Genomic DNA, 14,887 nt, shown 5'->3' on the forward strand with positions numbered 1-14,887 from the left:
AGTCTAAAACATTTACACTTAAGTATATATTTTGCCAGCTAAATTAAATTGTTGTAGTGCATTGTGTAGGTTGGTTTACCGGTTACACTCGTTGCCTTCTTACTTCTTCACAGTACATTTAGTTTTGTCTGCTCTCTCTTTTTGGAGAATAATGCAACAAACAGCACGTTGAGCACTTGAACCACGGTGCCACGTGCAAATGTAAACAAAGCTTAAACTCTGTCAGCAGTTTTGCAGTAGTTTGCACTGTTAGCGCTGTTAACACCATTAGCTGCAAACCGCCGGCTCAGAAGAGCCCAAGAGAGGCAATAGAATTCCCAATCTTCTTCAGCTTTATGCATTCACAGTGTGGCACTCATCTGTACATACAAAAAGTGACAGAGGTATTTGTGTGAAGAACAAAAGAACAAGTTTCACAGAAAACCCTGCTAACTTCCTCAACTCAACTCACCTGCTCAATTGCTCAGTGAAATGGGTATACTTCTCATATGCTGGAAAGCTTTTGGGGGAGGAGGAGTCAGACACTGTTTAACAAAAATGCACTTCAGTTGGAGCCTACTGTTATTTAGACTTGATTGACAAAATCACAAAAGACTTGACTTTAATGAGAACACAACTTCACTTGACTTTTTGCCCTTTGATTTGAAATAACTGGATATCTTCTGCAAGCTCAAAGATAAGAATTGACCTCACAGGACAGTGAGCGAATCATTTTGGCTTGTCATAGCAGGAAGAGCACAGGGGTTACTAATAACATAACGACGGCTCTGTTCTATTCAAGTGTCCCATTAAGCCATGACAGTGTGACAGTGAGCAAGTATGCCCTATACCAGAACCCTAAAACTGAAGTAGCTACATGGAATTCAACAACGGATGAAAACCAGGAAAGGAGGAATCTCCATTAGAAATGGATAGAGGCTCTTTGTTTCAAAGAGCTTCACAGACTACGATAAACTCAACATGCCTCAGCCAACAGGCCTGGTTACTACATTCCACTGAAGCCTACAAACTCTATTTTACCATGCAGCTGATTGGCAGTCACCGCCAGTTAGGTGGTAAGCAGAGAAAGCTATAGAATCTAAGTTAGACATCTCCAGGGCCTCATTATAAGCTTCATTCACCAGCAGCACAGACTCTTAGGTCGTAGTGCCCAGTAGTAGCAAGAGGGCCCACCTCATCAGTAGCAGCCAGGGATACATTCTTCCTCAACCAGGTCTGTTCGGGACTGAATAAGTCTTTGTGAAGCATGATATATCGTAGAAATGACAGCTTGCCTCAAATCCATTTACAATCAAGGGCAGAAATCTCCATGTAGTTTCTGATTCAGCTTTAATCCCAGACAGCACCACACCTTTATCTCATAATTGCCCACAAGGAAATACACAGGGATTGTATAAGTTTGGCTAGGAATTAGAAGAAAGGCAGGGAGAACGCCCAGTGCTGTGCATAAACTGACAGCTATCCAGACACCGGATTACACAGCTCCAAAAGTGGAATTGAAGACAGGCTGAGGCAGATTCTGGGGCTCACGCGCCCATGTAGCATCAGATGTAGTAAGGAAGTGATTTCCAACCAGGGCTCCCTGTACCCCACAGGCTACTTCTGCAGTTGCTAAGATACGTGGAAAGATTAGTGTGACTAAACTCATTTGGAAAAAAAGAAAAGAAAATAGGATATGATTAAAGAATATATAGTCTACACATTTTGGGTCAGCTGTAAGACTTGAACACCAAGTTGTATTTGAGCATGTAGTTGGCAAGTGAGCAGTCAGGTGAACACTTAGCTGAGGTAATACATGCATAAATAAATAGTTAGCAACAAATAATTGATACACAGTTTTAAAATAAAGCAAAGTGGTTCAAATTGCTAAAGGTGATGGATGAATTGTTACAATAATAACTAAAGGTAATTAATTAATTGTTACAATATTAGCTAAAAGTAATGAATGAATTGTTACAATAGTAACTAAAAGTAATGAATGGTTACAATATTAGCTAAAGGTAATAAATTAATTGTTACAATAGTAACTAACGGTAATTATTGAATTGTTACAATATTAGCTAAAAGTAATGAATGAATTGTTACAATATTGGCTAAAGGTAAGAAATGAATTGTTACAATAGTAACTAAAAGTAATGAATGAATTGTTACAATAGTAACTAAAAGTAATGAATGAATTGTTACAATATTAGCTAAAGGTAATAAATTAATTGTTACAATAGTAACTAATGGTAATTATTGAATTGTTACAATATTAGCTAAAAGTAATGAATTAATTGTTACAATATTGGCTAAAGGTAATACATTAATTGTTACAATAGTAAATAATGGTAATGAGTGAATTGTTACAATATTAGCTAAATGTAATAAATTAATTGTTACAATAGTAACTAAAGGTAATGGATGAATTGTTACAATAGTAACTAACGGTAATGAATGAATTGTTACAATATTAGCTAAAGGTTATGGATAAATTGTTACAATAGTAACTAAAGGTAATGAATTAATTGTTACAATATTAGCTAAAGGTTATGGATGAATTGTTACAATAGTAACTAAAGGTAATGAATCGTTACAATATTAGCTAAAGGTAATGAATGAATTGTTACAATATTAACTAAAGGTTATGGATGAATTGTTACATTAACTAAAGGTAATGAATGAATTGTTACAATATTAACTAAAGATAATGGATGAATTGTTACAATATTAGCTAAAGGTAATGAATGAATTGTTACAATATTAGCTAATGGTAATGAATTGTTACAATATTAGCTAAAGATAATGAATTGTTACAATATTAGCTAAAGGTAATGAATGAATGACCAAACTATATCTTTGGCAGTTCATTGTATAAAAAAGAAACTACTTAATCTGACAAAATAGTAACCAGTGTAGTATTGTAATAGCAAATAGACTTTTCCACTTGAATTAAGAGGTTTACAGTGAAACTCATTTCTTAGCCTGTTTAATTAAGAGTAGGGATAGGGCTTTTGTTGTTCCAAATTGTAAGAACACATTTCCCTTATTAGAACAGCAGTTAGAACACACAACAGAACATTCTGAAAGCAGAGAATACATTTTTAATATACATCCTTTTCATAAGCTCATCTACCATTTGTTGATATTGAAAAAATGAAAAAGTTCAAAAGGCACACGCAACATCCAACAATAAAGATAACATAATAACTAAGCAACTGTGAGCTGATTTTCTTTTACCAATAACCATGGAGAGCTACTGAATGCTGTCCGTCTTTAGTGTTCTTCCTGAAATATGTTGGAAACCTGTTGGCCCATCTATATTTATTATATGAATTCTATTTTAAAGTGCCTGTTTTTCTCAGTGTACATTAATCAAAATAGATGCAGACACTTAGTTTGAGCAAAAAAAATCTAAAATTAAAAAAATGATTGTTTTCCCATTAGATTATGCACGGGGGAAATGTAATTTTTTTTTATCTATTATTTTCATTGGTTCTGCATCGGTAACCTTGTCAGTGCTTCCTTGGTATCTCTTGAAAAACATACTCTATATAGCCAACTATCAACCAAATTGACACAACAGTCAAAAAACACATACTTTATTTCAAATTGCTGCAACAGGGGCACTAAAAACAAACTGCAGAGAAACACACAGGCCCCCCGAGTTAAACTCGCTTTAATAGAAAATATTCTCATTTAAAAGTCATGAATAAAATGAAAACCAAGGAGAACATACGGTGGACGAAATGATTTGAAACAGCGTTATGTAGCTTTGTCCAACCAACAGAGAAAAAAAGGAACACTTATTAGATTATAAGAGCACAGTTTGGTGCGGCTTTCCAACCTTTCAAAACAGAAAATTTCTTGAATTTTCAGGAATAAATTAAAAAAAAAGTAAAAAAAGGAAAAAAGACATTGCCTTGTCTCCACCAAAAAAAAAAAAAAAAAAAGGAAAAAAATGAAATTTTTAACTTTTTTACTGTTCTAACCGAGACATTTTGAGCCTATGGGTATGCAAAAAAAACCCCAAAAGGAATACATTACCAGAGTAAAGCGGTGACAACACGCACGCACGCACACACACACACACACACACACACACACACACACACACACACACACACACACACACACACACACACACACACACACACACACACACACACATCAATCAACATCCACACTCATCAACACACTCACCACAGGCCTGTACAGTCAGTCACTGTATCACACTTTGCCTCTGAACACAAACAGAAGAGAGCCCGCTGTGGCTATGGATTAACTTGACTGATTTCACAACACATTGATAAACTGACAGTGCAAATTCTCAGACGGCTGCAGGGAACTAAAATAAGAGCAAAGAAGATACACCGACGGGACACACCTTCAGACAGTTTGTACAGTTCTAAAATGAATTCAGTGTTGGAACGGCTCTTCCTTTTTTTGTTAAGATTAAAGATGGAATGAAACTCCAGAGAAGCAGATGAGAAAAATAACAGTATTTTTGGATTGAGCACTCATTAGATTAAAATAATGCCTTTAAATCACTATTAGTTATTCTAGAATTAATGTAATTGTACCTTCTTTTTCTTAACCCTTCATGAAACACATTTTTAAAAAAAAGTTTAAAACAATAACAGGTTGTTAACTACATAAAATGCTCCGGAGCACCATTTTCATAAACATGAATTGAGACAGAATTACAATCCAAGAGCAAAAATTAGAAGCCAAAAGTTGATTCTGGCCGCTCTAAAGGCAGCGATCTTGACTGGTGGCACTAAGTTTGGACTTAAATGTAGACACGAGTCAATCCAGTCAACCGACTACAGTGCATCATGAAGGTGTTTCTCATCTACGGGATATAATGAATGACCTCTGACCCTCCTGTGGCGGGGTAGGTCACCCTGGTCCACTACACCTGCATGATGTGAAATGCTTACTTTCCATTGTGTGTGAATTCTCTCAGGAAAAATGTAGAGAAGCCAGCAAGAAGCAAAGAAAGATCAAGAGGACTCTGTTCGCAGGCTTTCACTTCCCCTGTAGGTTTCTCATCCCGAAAGGCCAGTCGAGTGTTTTGACAACACCCGGGTTGTACGGTACCTCACAGTCCGCTGGGTTAGTCAGAGTTCTCAAAGACTCACAAGTTGTTTCCTGAAACGAATCCAGTCACAGGCTATGGAAGGATATTGAACTGTCTGTTAACTGGATAAAGGGAGTTATAGAGTTCCTGCCCCTGTTGCTTTCTTTTTTCTCCTTCACCATTCAGCATCCCCAATGGCTTTGGAGAAGACATAGTCTCTCCCATTCAGATTCATGATCCCATCCTTCAGGTGGAATTTCCATTTGTTCTTACTTCTGTGAATCTGGGGAGGAAAGAGAAGGAAATCAATGTTGTAGGCATCAAAGACAGATGGACACCGTTTCATCTCACAGTGGACACGTCACTAATGTCTTTATCCCACGCACATCGAGGGCTCAGCCGCACACATGCACATACATATTAACCAGCGTTGACCAATGGGGGGGTGAGGCAGACATCTCCCGAAAGAACACCACCGTTAAATTTCAGCCCGCCTGCATGCACGTTTTTTCAGCCCAACATTGTTGAAACAGAGCAGCTAATATTGCTAGCAAGAGCTACATGCTAGCAGACTGCTGAGTGCCTTCTCTAAGCTTTGAACACACGAGTGTGTGTGTGTGTGTGTGTGTGTGTGTGTGTGTGTGTGTGTGTGTGTGTGTGTGTGTGTGTGTGTGCGCTCCGTGTGTGTGTCTGCCCGCAACCCTCTGTACAACACCGACGGAGAGGAGAGAAACAGGCGTGACATATTCTTGCTGAGATGAGATGGAGCCAAACTCCTTATTATGTTCCGTCTCTACATCAATGCAGACTCGTTGACGTTGCATCGTGATGCATCTTAGAACCGAGAAAGTTCCACACCTATTATTAGCATTTCATATTTCTGTAATACACTTAAGGGTGTATGATACTGGTGATCAAACATTACACTCCAGGCAAAAAGGGGCATCCAGCAAAAGCAGCGGCAACATCCAAAAGTAAAGGATTGTGAAATGTCTCAATTTCGACTAAATGCTAGCAATTTCCTTAAAAAAAGGAGATGGCAACTGCCATGAGACAAACAATTAACGAGGCATTGATCACATTTACAATGGGACTGTATGATACAGGCAACTATTTCATAGCTCCAAAGGTAAATCAATGTCATAGTATTTTTTTGCAGCTGAAATAACAAACGTTTTACTTAGGTAATTTTGTTATAGTGGCTGAAAAGGTAAATTTTTTTATGATTACTGAAAAAACAAACGAGAATCAACGTTAGCCTATGTGTGTGTGTTAGTCCTGCAGTAGATGTGTGACCTGACCAGGGTTACACAGTTAATATACTGAAATTAAACAAATGATGTATGCGGGCTAGTGTAAATCAACCGGTATAAGATAATTACACATTTTGAATACTCATTGGTTTAGTTCTTACCTTGTCATACTGGCACACCACTACATTCTCTGTGTCAAACAGCTCCTGGTCCTCCTCATCACTGACATCATCACCACTGTTCAGAGGCTCCTGGTGAGGAAACAAAACCAACAACATTAACTCTAGCGTGCCCCATTGATTACGTTACAAGAAGGTCGGATATTTATTATATCTTTGGAAAGAAGATATCACTACACACTATAACATAACTTTCTCCTTAACATCATTAGATCATATTGCTTTTTGACAGATAAAGCTATACACTGATCCACTAACAGCTACTTAATGTATTCCTGAGAGCTTGACCTCATCCAAAACCACAGTACAGCTGTCACTACACAGCAGCATCTGTCCTGTGTCTGTTTCACAACGTTTGGTTCCTCTGGTGCCCACCTCTTCCACCTGCCCGTCCTCTCCCCCATCCTTGTCCTTCTCCTCCTCGTCATCCTCATCGTACTCCTCCTCTTCATCCTCGTCCTCCTCTGAGGAGGTGTCTCCGGTGCCGTCCGTCTGCAGTATCATGGGAGGCTGCTGCTGCTGGGCCTGCGGTAGGACCTGTGGTGCAGCTGAACTCTGGACCTGCTGGACCTGCTGAACCTGCTGGACCTGCTGGACCTGAGCGGTTGCTGCCTGACCAGGCTGCTGTGCCAGAGCTGCTGCCTGCATCACCTAACGGCAAACAGTGATTGTCAGGTTAAGAATTTATATTAAAAATAAAAAAAATCCAAATCAAGCTTCCTGTCTGACATTGTGCTAAGGATAACATTAACACACCAAGACACAGAGGCCCATTAGAAACGTAAAAAGGTAGGAGATATAGTGGAACCACATAAGAATGTTTTAGACAAGACTCTTAAAAGTAAAGCAACCTTCCAGAAGAGAGCAACTCAATATGTATTGAAGGAATTGAAGAAGTGCTGACCTGTGTGTTGCCTTGGACTTTGTTTCCTGAAGCTAAGACAATCTGCTGCGGCTGGATGATGACTCCCGTTTGCTGGGGCAGGCCTCCCTGCAGAGGAGCCAGGACCTGGACACACAGTAAACAGGAAGAACTCACATTTTGCGAAAGCTCTGGCATGAACATTAAGTGTGTTGTCTTTGGAGACCTGTGAAGGAATTACATGTTAAAATGCCAAAAGCTATTCATTTAAAACTCAACTGACTTATTGTAATTGTAGGTTTTGTTGAAAACTGGATTGTGGCTCATCATGTAGTGATGCATTTTACTGTTGCTGGTTCATTTTGAGAAGCAACTGATAAAAGGTCATGGATCAGATTTCTTAGGGTGAAGCGGTGATGTTTGGGTAGTCAAATGTCCGGATTTTCCAGAATATGTGATTTTCATGGCATTTCTTTTACATATTTCAAGTCTTTATTTCCATAAGATGCTTCTTCCACTGCTTCAACACCAGAGGACCCACAGCCATGCAGCCAAGCAGCTTACTGATTTGTATACACTATGAGCTGTTGATTGTTGTTCTGAAGACCACAGATAAACAAGATACATTCAGCCACGCTGCACTTTCAGCCATGGTGTTCTTAATTTTCAACAGTGTGGACTCTGTTGACCAAAGTGAGATGTTCCTACCTGTCTAATGGGGCATACCTGCTGTATGACCGGGGCCTGCACGCCGCCAGGCTGCATCTGCTGCTGCAGGAGGATCTGCTGCTGGGGCTGGATGATGTACTGAGCCCCGTTGGGAGCACGGACCACCTGCAGGATCTGACCTGAGAGACCGTGAAACAGAGGAGTTGTGAGTGCTGGAAGAGTGAACGTATTGATGAACTAACTTAAAGGGACAGTTCACCCCAAAATCAGAGATGCATATTTCCCCTCTCACCAGTAAGGCTTTTTATCAGTCTAGATATTTTTGGTGTGAGCTGCCTAGTGTTGGAGATATCGACCGTAGAGATGTCAGTCTTCTCTACAATATAATGGAACTATATGGCACTCGGCTCAAAGCGCCAAAAAATACCTTTGAAAAATGTAACATCAATGTCTCTCTAGAAATCATGACCTGGTTACTGAAGATAATCCACGGACCTGGTTGTGAGTAGTTTCATGTAGGAATTCTTTCTATCAAACCACATCCGTCAACCATATCACCGTGCAAAAGGAAGCGTGCATCTATGAGAGGCTCGTACTTATAGCTAACCAATACCGCTAGCTCACCTAGCACCACTGAGCTCAGCCAAGGAGGACGTCATTAATGTTTACATCTCATGCTGCCAGTAGCACAAGCCTCTCGTCCACGAGCCTACAGCAAAGTGCTCACAACCAGGTCTGTGGATTATCTTCAGTATCCAGGTCAGGATTTCAATAAAGAGACATTGCTGTTGAATTTTTCAAAAGGTATTTTTTAGGCGCTTTGAGCACCACAAGCCGACGATACAACCGATATCGCCAACACCAGGCAACTCACACCAAGACTATCTAGATTGATAAATAGCAATACAGGTAAAAGGGAAAAAATATTTTTTGGGGACTTTGGGGAGAAATATTTTTCCCATTTTGATGCACAGATAAAGCAGTGAGTGTTTCACCTTGGCTGGTGATGAGCTGTTGGTATGGGGTGACCCCTGTGGGCAACGCAAGGGTTGCTGCTGTTGCTGCTGCACTCTAGAGGAGGAGAAGGAGAACACACATGAGGGACTGAAACAAGGCAGTCAGGTTCGTTCACTCACTCACTCACTCTCTCTCTCTCTCTCTCTCTCTCTCTCTCTCTCTCTCTCTCACTCTCTCACTCTCTCACACTCTCACACTCTCACACACACACACACACACACACACACACACACACACACACACACACACACACACACACACACACACACACACACACACACCATGTTGTTAGGGTTCAAGAAATGTTGAAAACAAGAGTGTTTAAGGTTGTCACGGTGTAAATTGGCTTCTAAAATACACACCAGGTACACACACAGGAATATATAAAGTGTTAAGTACATTTCTCTGGAGAGAATTTAATATTCATGAAAGACAACACAACTTAAACAATTAAAGTCCTAATATTCATATTCCCTTGGCTGCTGTGGTAAAAGCAGCTGTTTCATATTTGCATTTGTTCATTTCACCTGCCAGGTTTGATGGCAAAAGGGTTAGAAATTTGCAAGTGAAGCTTAAACAAAGCGTCTGCGAATTAAGACAAAAACAACAGTTTACTAATACAGCCCAGATGCAGGCCTTGACACCAACAGATGGCTTGCTGAACCAAAGTGTTGTTGAGAGAAGGAAGCACAAAAGGATGGGAAGTGTTGACACTCTGTTGAACTGATGACGACAGAGTGTGTTTGTCAGTGTGTGTGTGTGTGAGAGAGGATGCTTCATCTCCTCTGTGATCCAGACTACAGGACAGCTCTCTGAGGGGCCTTCTCCTCTGCACTGAGGCAGAGACGCATCAAGATCTTCCTCTTCTTTCTGGCTGACTGTAAAGTATGTGCCTGGATAACACATTTTCTCTCAATAAAAATACATTACACTATCAGAGGGCCTCAGTAAATAAGGGAGTCACTGTAAATGTGTGTACAGTTGAGATCAGCGATAGTCGCATTGCATCGGCTGTTACTGTTATTAGCATGAATCACCAAACTATTATGGTATGTTCATTTTGACTGTACATTATCGACTTACCATCCCTGTTGCACTCATGTGCTGTAGAATCTTGGAATCCTGAACAATAACTTGCTGCTGGGGAGCTGTGCAGAGAGATAGGTTCATGTTAATGTTAACATACCATAATATGCCCCAAAACTGATTAGAATGTTCTGCTAACAAAACTATTAAACAAAGAAAAAGATATCTCGGAACACTTATTTAGTCAAGTCATTGAATCTAGTACTGGCTCTTAAAGCTACAATGGGCAACATTCATAAAAATAACTCATACTGTCATTGATTACAGAATAGTAAAGTACATGAGAAAGATAATCAGTGAAAAAATTCTGGTTCCTCTTAATGCTCCTAATGACATTTGTAAGATTCCACCGTACCGAAGGAAAAACAGCCAATCAGAGTCGAGGACTCTCCAACAAAGCTGCCCATCACTGCTTGTGACTTCTGATAAAACTGTCATACTAGACGGCGCTGATCCGCAGACCAAACAATTCTAGATTCTGTTACTGCATCGCCTATTTCTTGCTTCAAATAACTTCAGATACATGTTTAAGCGTTTAGCTGTAAAATGAGAACGTGGGCTGCTGATCACAAACTTAACTCATTTTACAGATAAACACTAAAATATGTTTCTGAAATATGCAATGCAGTAACAATCTTGATTCATATTTGATCAGTGCTGCCAAGTTAGACAGTTTTATCGTAATTCACAGACAGACATTGACAGCTGTGACTGGTTGTTTTGGTGGCATCAGGAGCACTAAAGGGAGGCAGAGGAACCAGGTTTTTTCTGTCTCGTGTACTACTTTTGTACTACTGTCAGGATATAGTGACAGTTTGAGCAAATAACACAAAAAGTTACTTTCATTTAAGTTACCAATTGCAGCTTTAAAAAGGTTAAAATACTCTGGTAGTATAATTAAACTTTTTCTATATCAACTTCTGTCAAAAAAAGCTTCTCTCCAAAACCACTTCATTTCAGTAGGAGGACAGTATATGACTTTTCCAAATGGATATTTGTTTGTGTAGAGAGGGCATTCACAGATGTTAGATAATTCTGCTGTAGCATTTAGAGCTAGTTGTTGTTTACCAGTGCAGTGTGGCAGCGACAGTGCCGACCAACCTTGCTGCTGCTGAGGGGGCAGAATGACTTGCTGGGTCTGTGCGGGCTGGGTCACCTGCTGGACTTGTTGGACCTGCTGAACCTGCTGCTGGACCTGCTGCTGCTGCTGAGCGGCCTGCAGGGCTGCCTGCTCCTCAGTATGGAAGCCCTCCACTGCCTTGGACTGCAACAGTTTGTTTTCCCACAGCTGGAGCATCAGGCAGAAGAAAAAGGATGTTTGATTAATAATACTTATAAATCCATCCGGGGCATTCACAATATGCATATACTTCATAACTGTATAGGGGTGAGGAGGGGGGACGGTTACCGTTTTCAGTTCCAGAAGCACCTGCTCATCCACTCCCTCGTCCAGGAACAGCTCTCGCACCTCATTGATCACATCCTCAATCACAGACTTATATAGTTTAGGCTATGAGGAGGCAAGCACAGAAACAGGAAAGACAGCTCTTTCATTACTGTGTTTGATAAGGAAACAAAAATATCTGATGATCAAAGTTACCACTTAGGGCTTACTTTTACAATGACAGTATGGTGTGTGCTATTCAGAAATGTTTAATAGGAACACATCAGTTACTAATAGTGCTGCACAGCTGCCATGACAGCAGCAGAGCATTAAATGTCTAACAAACCAAACATTCAGTTCCCCCTCGCCAGACAAGCATAAATTAGTAGATTATAATAAAGTAATATTCGGTGTATATCCGTTTCAAATATTTAACTCAATTCTAAATTTGGTCCATGGAAATAAAAGCTGGGCTTTAGCTATAGTGCGTCTATTAAAGATACATGTGTCTCTCGGTCAGTAGGCTACATGTCCATCTGTCAACACCAACAGTATACAGTGTGTCTCTCGGGATATACATGGCGCACGCTAACTACAGTGCATGTATACCGTTTAAATGTCTACAGCGACACGACAGTCGCATGTCAGGAAAGCGATACAACAATGGAAGCCTCCGCGACAGAGACACACTACACCGCACTGCGTTCACTGAACCGCATCGTCCCTAATGTCCGCAGCACGGACCTCGGTCTCTCCTTCCTCCCCCTCGGCCCGTCTGCTCCTCCACTATTTAAAGCTTAGTCTGCTGTTTATATGTAGAGGCGGTGACGTAGCGTCGAATAGCACCTTCCCATCCCGGCCAGTCTATATTAGAGCCAATATGGCCGTATAAAACCAGGCGGCAGAAAAGAGGAGGGCCAGAAGCGGAGCGAGGGGAGACGTGGAAGCCATTTTACGGAGCGGCGAAACGCGCGCCCGACAGCCCCGTACATTGAACATTATGTGGCGGAATGTCAGGATGTTTTCGGTGTGTTATCTTGCTCGGCTTTCACTAAGTAGTATGGCCGTTTCGGTGGGGAGCGGGACTACTTTGTTATGAGATGGGTAAAGGTGGTGGTTTGGGACGGCTATCCTGGCTGCTGGTCGTGGAATGGTGGACAATGATGAGGCATTAGACTGAGCGTTGGCGGTTTTCGGCTAAGGAGACTTTAATTAAAAAGGGGAAAAAAGCATAATTCATTCGCAGTGGATGGTGGCGAGGTGCTTTGCGAACATCGGCATCTAGTAAATTAGGCAAAATAAACTATTTAGCTCATTTAACGTTACCGACTTGTCCTTTGATGTCAGACTCATCGACACAAGCATTGCTTTGACCCTCAACTAAAGCAACAGCACAGACATCAAATCCAGAGAATCAGTATTAACTCAAATGCATTGAGCCATACATATGATTTTAGAGATACTCTTCTGAACTAATTCACGTAAAAGTCCAACTCATAAAAGCTTCGACTGGACAAATAGCCCATAAATCAACTTTTGCATTTTCATCCCCAACCCTAAACTTCCAGCACCATCTTGACTCTAACGTCCTTACATTAGCCATCGCTCTACCAGATGGCTTCATCTGAAGAACAGACTAACCTCAGTTTCGAAGAATGATTAAAATGGCCGATTGACTGAAGTTAGTCTTCATTTTATTTGATAGAACAGTGAAGTGTTTGTTAAAGCCCATTCATTTTACTGAATGATAAAAAAAACAGCTTGTTGACAGCTTTCTCTATCTTAACCCCCATTTCCCCGCTGACAATCCTTAGAGATTGATCCTTACCACTGGGTTCGAGTTAGCCGAGCTCGCCATTATACGCGTAGTGTAAAAACCACACGGAAATAGGCGAGAAATAGAGCCAAAAAATTACGAAAAACGACTTAAAACAACTGGGAACGGTCTCTTAAAACAGCCGGCATTACTTTTGTAAATAAAACACAGTTTAAGCGGTCTTATTTACAATCCCGGGCTGCGACTCCCAGCCGTCCTCCTTCCGTCGTTGTCCTGCTTTATATACTGAGCATGGAGCTGCGAGTGCGCGAGACATAGGGCAGGGTCAGTCCGTACATCGCGCGAGATCTCGTACGCCGTATGACGACCAAGTGACACGCCTGCTGCTGGGAAATGTAGTTTAAAGGTGTTTAACGTGGTACGCGGTAAATAAACGTGCACGGATCGCATTAGGTTTATAATGCTCAGTGATCTTGTTTACTGAATTAGGCCACGTGTAAATATTATGACCCATATAAGGAGATAATCACAATATCCCACGAGCCATAGTCTCCACACTCTGGTAGATCATTACATAATAGACAAATACTATTGATATAGTCTAAGAATATATACATCACACACGTATGAACCCCAAAGGAAAACACAGACCTCAGTTTGAGCATTCATGTGTAGTGTTTGGTGATAGAAGTCAGTTGACATAACGGTGCGAATTTGTGCACAATCTGAGGACAGAGAGGAGAAAGGACTGTAAAACCACACTCAACCCCCAGTCCTTAGTGATTGGTCTCCATTAAGACTTTAATCTGACCCTATTTTAATCTACATCTATGTGCTAACTAACTTACTCTGGAAACGCGTCTGTATTCTGTTTGAAGTTCTTTTTGCCTATACTTGTGTCAATGATTGCTTGTTAAGATGTGACGATGAGTTTGTAGCGTATTTCCACTTTTTTTTATTATAGATTTTCATTCCATTAAGTGTATTACTTTTGTAATTACATTTCTGTAGTGTAACAGTACGTCTATATGGGAGTATCTGGTGCCTTTGTTTATGTTTCCAGAACACTTTTAATTAATGTAGTAACATCTTGCTGCCACAAGAGTGTGATCACACCACATCGCAGAGCTCCGGAAAACAAGCTCTCCTTTTCTGATCCCATGACACACAAACACACACGATCCATCCACTCTGTCTAGGATACAACTATATCCTAGTGGGGGGGGTTGGATTAGCCACATCCATAGGTTCTGTTTAATCAGAAATACACCTGTCCTGACTACCAGGGGAACATTTCTAAAAAATCATTAAAGCTTTGCAGTAAATGAGAGCTGACAAGAGAACGTTACCTCCACTTCTGTCTCCATGGAAACTTGCCTCACTGGTCATTGTGTGGATATGGATGATATCGCCCGGGAAACACTCCGCTCTCTGTGCATCAGTCCACTTAGCACCTCAGTGAGCCTCCTCCAGGGTGGAATGTCACAACTGACTTCATTACATTTATTTCACTGAGGGGAAATTAAACGTCGACCCGACACTGATGAGAATATGCTTTTGAATTCACTTGTCACCTTTTTCTTTAAAAAAAAAACTAA

At 40.7% G+C, this 14,887-nt stretch overlaps 1 protein-coding gene across 2 annotated transcripts; it reads right to left on the reverse strand.

Annotated features, from left to right (window-relative positions):
* Window positions 1–3,564: 3,564 nt before the first annotated feature.
* gtf2a1 (general transcription factor IIA, 1) lies at window positions 3,565–13,554 on the reverse strand. 2 transcript variants are annotated; one of them, XM_068708651.1, is made up of 10 exons: window positions 13,341–13,554; window positions 11,537–11,638; window positions 11,230–11,416; window positions 10,126–10,190; window positions 9,021–9,096; window positions 8,083–8,204; window positions 7,399–7,503; window positions 6,870–7,145; window positions 6,477–6,566; window positions 3,565–5,345 (listed from the first exon to the last, which is right to left on the reverse strand). In XM_068708651.1, the coding sequence occupies exons 1-10, from the start codon at window positions 13,368–13,370 to the stop codon at window positions 5,238–5,240; spliced, it is 1,161 nt and encodes a 386-aa protein (XP_068564752.1). In that variant the 5' UTR covers window positions 13,371–13,554; the 3' UTR covers window positions 3,565–5,237. The 2 variants fall into 2 exon arrangements, with proteins under 2 accessions (XP_068564752.1, XP_068564751.1); XM_068708650.1 differs by having other exon boundaries at window positions 8,065–8,204.
* Window positions 13,555–14,887: the final 1,333 nt, after the last annotated feature.

This window comes from Cebidichthys violaceus, unplaced genomic scaffold (genome assembly GCF_023349555.1).
Source record: "Cebidichthys violaceus isolate CVI_PGR_0920_01 unplaced genomic scaffold, fCebVio1.0.p SCAF_14, whole genome shotgun sequence".
Lineage (NCBI taxonomy): Eukaryota > Metazoa > Chordata > Actinopteri > Perciformes > Stichaeidae > Cebidichthys > Cebidichthys violaceus.

Excerpts from the sequence above, each read along its gene's own strand:
- gtf2a1 (XM_068708650.1), bottom strand. The coding sequence starts at position 13,370 with ATGGCGAGCTCGGCTAACTCGAACCCAGTG. Across the intron at positions 10,191-11,229 it reads GCCCCCTCAGCAGCAGCAAG|CTCCCCAGCAGCAAGTTATT; the intron begins GTTGGTCGGCAC and ends CTCTCTGCACAG. Across the intron at positions 7,146-7,398 it reads AAGTCCAAGGCAACACACAG|GTGATGCAGGCAGCAGCTCT; the intron begins GTCAGCACTTCT and ends GTTTGCCGTTAG.